This window comes from Acyrthosiphon pisum, chromosome X (assembly GCF_005508785.2).
Source record: "Acyrthosiphon pisum isolate AL4f chromosome X, pea_aphid_22Mar2018_4r6ur, whole genome shotgun sequence".
NCBI lineage: Eukaryota > Metazoa > Arthropoda > Insecta > Hemiptera > Aphididae > Acyrthosiphon > Acyrthosiphon pisum.
The window spans coordinates 13053016-13058731 of NC_042493.1; the positions used below are offsets into that span (position 1 = coordinate 13053016).

Consider the following 5716-nt stretch of genomic DNA (forward strand, 5'->3'; position numbering starts at 1 on the left):
ACGGGAATTGGGTTTTAACGTACTTTTGAAGAATAAAAGTAAAATTCGTACAAAATAGTATTAGGTAACGTAAAAGTAAATCTCCACGACCGTCATCGTTTAGAGACACGGACACATTAATACTATCGCCTGTGTGGCGTATTCTCGTGTGTGTGTGTGTGTGTGTGTGTGTGTGTGTGTCACTTGTCTGTGCAAACGTTTATTTCTTTTATACCACAAGTCGTTATTCCACCACCAATGCCGTCTTTTTAATCGGTTCTCTAAACTTCCGGTCGTCCGTGCGTATCCACCACCGCCGTCACTTTGACGGTTTTATTTACGAGGGATTCACCAAAGTATATATATATATATTAAAGTGAGCACGCGTGTACGTATACATGTGCGTTTCCGGTCTGATCCGGGGATTCTGATGAAAACGCGAGGAAGTCGGGATTTGTGCCGAAGGAAACGCAGTCACGTAAAACCGGAAATGCGTACTGATAAACCTGCATACACATATTATTGACCCAATAATAATGAGGGCAGTGTTTTGTATATGTGACACGTGGCTGTGCGATGAATATAATGCGTTATAAATCAATATACTACTATAGAGCTGGATTTAAATTATTAGGCTGAACCATTTTTGAGATTGACATTAAAATTCTTTTAAGTTAAATCACAAAACCAATTTCTCATAGTTATAAGTAGGTATAATTAGTGACGAAAAAAATGTGCCTTTTAATAATTTATGTATTGAGTTATATTTCCATACTTAGTGTTTCATGAGCCAAGAAGTGCCGTATGGGTAAATCTGGTCCTGATTATTAACAATCGTTATACATGAATACCAAGGGTTACTTACTCTAATATTTTCTACAGTGGACATTCTGGTACATGGATTTCTTTTTAGTATTACTGTATTCGGTCTACCTGCATTCAACAAATTTCGATTGTGCTATAGGTACCTACCCTATTTCAGAATTATGGATATATTGCAGTATACTAAAAAAATAAGTGTGCTTATTATAATTTATTTATTAATTATAAGCAATGATGAACTGCAGTGGTATTTGAAAAATAATTTTGAGCTTAGTTGTTTTATGGCCTATACACTTTTAAATTGTATATGCTTATAATCTGGAATACATAATACGGATACAACTTTTAAAATGATTGCATTTAACTATAGTTATAATATTGAATATTTATTTTTCACTACAACTTCATAGCTAAGACTTGATATTACACATTTTATCAAAACAATTATATTTTATTCGTAACTCATGAAACTAAAAAAAAAAAAAAAACACCGCTAAAATACAAACTATAAACGTTATGAAAATTAATTAGTATTTAAATTATTCACGTATACATTTGCAAAATAAAATACCTCCAAAAGTGGTTACTCAAGTTCACACCATCTCGGGAATGCGCTTTATATAAGTTCACGCCACTGTGAGTACGCTGCTGGTACATAGCAATATATCCTCAGATAACATTATATTTATGTGTGGATAGCGTACCTATACATTATACCAAACGGGTACCTGCTGTATATTATTATCTATAACCGCGATGTTGCATAATATTGGCGCTTGAATAAACACGCAGGCGGTGGTCGTGTCAGCGTAACCACCTGTTTGTCTATAATATATTATTATTATATCGTAATACTATTATCATATTATATTATATAATATACGCTAGTTTATACTAATTTAGATAGCTATTCGAAACGTCCCCCTCGTCTCCAAACGCAGCGCTGGCGTTGAAAATTAAACCCTTTACTATACCGTATAATATAATAATAATGCATGTAATCATGTGATATGCGCGTACCCGTAAAATAATCGTGTGTGTGCGATCGACGGCTATGATCGGGCGCTATACTGAAACCGTCGGCTGCACCACACGATCGAAGGGATTTCCCTGCGGACGCACACCAACCCCCCCCCCAGCCCCATCACCATTTGCAATCCTGCAGCAATTCTCTGGCCGTATCCCATCGTAAACCAACCCCTAACCTCATCCCCGTCACGTCGTAACTGCTGGACAGGTATATGCACGGATTCTCGGCCGACGGATTTCATGGTTGTATATGTACCAAGTATAACTGTATAATTTACACCGCCACTATACTATACGCCCAACCACCCGTCGTTCATGAAAATATCGTAGATTGCACGTGCTAAAAACCTAAAATAACTACCCAATATATTATTATAATATTATTGAAAAATATTAATATTCCCTAGCCTATATATTTAAGTATAATTCCATCGAATGAAGTGTCCATTTTTTACAATAAAACTTTAATAGGAAATCATCACACGAATAAACCGTGAGATGAGAATAGACATAAGGTATTTCCTAAAATATTTTTAGCGGAAACGATACAATTATATTATTGTTAGACCATTTTGGAATATAAGACTGTGCCAGACTAAAAATACATCATAAGAAGTATTAAGCCGGGTTTTGAAAACGTTTCAAACTATTTTTTCGCCTCACTTATTGTCACGAGAGAAAACTTACCTGCACCTGACACCGGAAAAGCCGGTATAGGCGGTAGTAGTAGTAGTAATAATAATAATAATATTATGCCGACCGTCTCTTACCGTAATATCATGATATACAGTATTAATGTCGGCATCGAATTGCCAGTATATTAACCAATGACGGCGACGTCTATCGTCTGAATGTCCGCTAACACCGTTGTTATTCGTTGCCGTACAGTTCGATTCAAGTATATACTATTATGCTAACGAATCCCCGAAGACCCCGAGGGTCGAACGACTTATTTCCGGTGTCACGGGCGACACCACTTTCCGGTCGAGAACAATGCGCACGCCGTTAGGTATATACACTTAAAATGCCTTTACCGCTTTACCCGTCCGCCGTATCACTTGATACATGCGCACATGCATCGAGCATACAATAAAAGATGTCCCTGTTGCGTGGTCTACAAATTACAATTGCAAAGAAATTATATAACGCGTAGTTATAAAAAAAAGGGTAGTTTCTGTCATATTTTCACCGATGCTATCACACACATCCTAGCGAGGATAAAAATGTCACATTTTATCGCTGACTCGTTTTCACTATATCGTTAAGTTTTTGTAATGAGGGACTACGAAAAAATTACACCGTATTATATATGTACGATCACCACTACTTTAAGCACTTCAGTTGAAATCTAGTACTGGTGTCGTTGTACTACTGTTATTTTAATTTGTCAGAAAAATAATAATCATAATAATATACATTTACAATATTATAACTATAGTACACGTACCTTCATTTCTGGTTTTTATATTTTTTTTTTATACCGCATAATACATTCGAAACTAAAACATATTTTAATACACTATTATTTATCTACGTTCAAGGTATTTATCAAATCCTGGACTCAAACCACTTAATATTAAACCATACGGTTAATAATGTTGCTCAAAAATCGTACAAATTTCACTGCTGAAACTATCGTACAAATAAGTGCTAATACATTTTTATTGCGCCGATGTAACTACTACATTTCCACGTGAAACTTTACTTATTAGATGTCTTAATAAGAATGTACATTTTTTAAAAAAAACTTTTACAATTAAACACGTTCAGATGGTTTTTTATAAGAGAATGAAGAGTAGATAATATTAGTATCTCTTTTTGGTTTGCAATAATATTTTGTACACGTCACGTTGAGATATTTTAGAATTTTAACACAGCATGACACTATAAAAATTAGTGACTACAAAATATTGCCAACGTATGAACGATCGCTTTTATCTTAATCACTTCAGTTGAAAGCTAGTACTGGCGTTGTACTGTTATTACGATTTTTCAAATAAAGAATAATAGTTATGTCATCACATAGTGTGCCACCATTGGGTGACTTCTGCCTCCCGTCAGTCAAATCTCGTCTTATTTACTTATTGTAAAACGTGTAAATACAGATAGTAAATATAATAAATTTTGTTATCAAAAAAATAACAAAGTTTTATCACTAATATTTACACTATATTACACGTATATTTATGATTCCTATACTATAACATTCAATTCTCTCATTTATCTACGTTCAAAGTATATATTATTAAATCCTGCACTTTGGCCAGTTAATTTTAAAACGTACGGTTTATATTATTGCCCAAAAAGCGTTTAAGTTTTGCTGCTGAAACTTGTGCAAAATGATATGTTATTGATAAATTCATATTACTCCATTTAACCACTACAAATTCTGGGCGAAACTTTACTTTTAAAATGTTTAAATCAATTAGAAATTGAATAATAATGAACATTTTTAAAACTTGTATGGATTTGAACACTACATGCAATTAAAAAAAAAACTAATAGTAACTAATATCGTTAATAATTTATTGTATAAAGGCATGTAATATATATGTGTATCGTGTATGGGGAAAAAGTGTAGGTATAATAATGTAAAATACATAATTTTATTGTTATACATTAATTATGGGTTTAAAGGTTGTATGCAAATAAAAATATAATGTAATTAATAAAATAATAATAACAACAATAGCGTCTCTGATATAATACTAATCACAATGTCTATTGTGTATCGTAGAATTGTATAGTTTTTAACTAACCATTTTTTTTAATAAAATACTAACAATAATATTATTATTTGTTGATTATTTCAGTGATTGGCGTAAACGGAATTGGACGGTCGGGAAACTGGCAGCACCCTGCGGGCCAACAGCTAGGGTACAGCTCGGCACGGGTCCGTCTCTACTGCCAGGCAAAGTGAAATATACTGGCTCTGACAGGTAAAAAAAAAAATTAAATACCTAGGTACTTATAACGTTTTAATAAAAAAAAATAATAAAATAAATAAACGCTTGATGATTACCTTTTCTATTATTTTAAAATTTCGCGTAACTACAAATTATAATATAGTATAGATAATAGATATACTATATATATATATATATAAACCTAATGAGTATATTATGTACTTCCCTTGTCAGTGTCGATCGAAACCAGGGAATGTTTTTAGGTTCTACCTCACCTGTTCCATTTATTTCATATAAAAATTTAAAAAAAATTATATTATTACTATCATACAACATTGTATTGGTGGTATTAATTAGTAATCATTTATATTATACCTATGGTGGTCATATTTGCATCTATTACATAGGTACATAATTGCATGTGTGGATCACATGAGCATATTTTGATATATTTTGTAGCAACGAGTTTTGGTAACAACAAATATTATGCTAGATTCATTTTGTAGTGTATTTAATAATTATAATAATTATGTTCTAATATTGTAAGTTATTTTATTATCCATAAGTAATATTTCAATGTATAGGTAATACAATTATTTTTCAAAATATATTGACCTGTGTTTTATCTGTTCAAATTTATTCTTCTAGAAAAGGGTTTCATAAACATATAATACATGAATTTAATGCTCTACGTTGAATAAACATCTTTTTTTTTTTTAATTCCGTGATACTTCTAAAATAGACAAAAAAAAAATAAACAATAAAATCTTAATTTTGACAAGTTTTGTGATTCAGAAAATAAAAGTTTTTTAAAAAAATAATTATGTTTATCATACTGGGTGATTCTTTTATCATAGAACTCTCATTATTTCAAAAAGTATAAATTTTTTTGAAAATATTTTTTTACATAGTTTCTAGTCGCTTATAAAACAACGTTTTATCTTAAAAAATTATATTTTTAAATATTTTTTATCCTTATA

General features: G+C 31.6%; 1 protein-coding gene across 1 annotated transcript in view; it reads left to right on the forward strand.

The window, feature by feature from the left end:
- Positions 1 to 4788, forward strand: part of LOC100164329 — a 101092-nt gene extending 96304 nt beyond the window's left edge. The window contains exon 6 of the mRNA XM_001943910.5: positions 4644 to 4788. Coding sequence (XP_001943945.2) covers positions 4644 to 4750 — 107 coding nt within the window. The 3' untranslated portion in view covers positions 4751 to 4788. The remainder of the gene's footprint in view (positions 1 to 4643) is intronic.
- Positions 4789 to 5716: the final 928 nt, after the last annotated feature.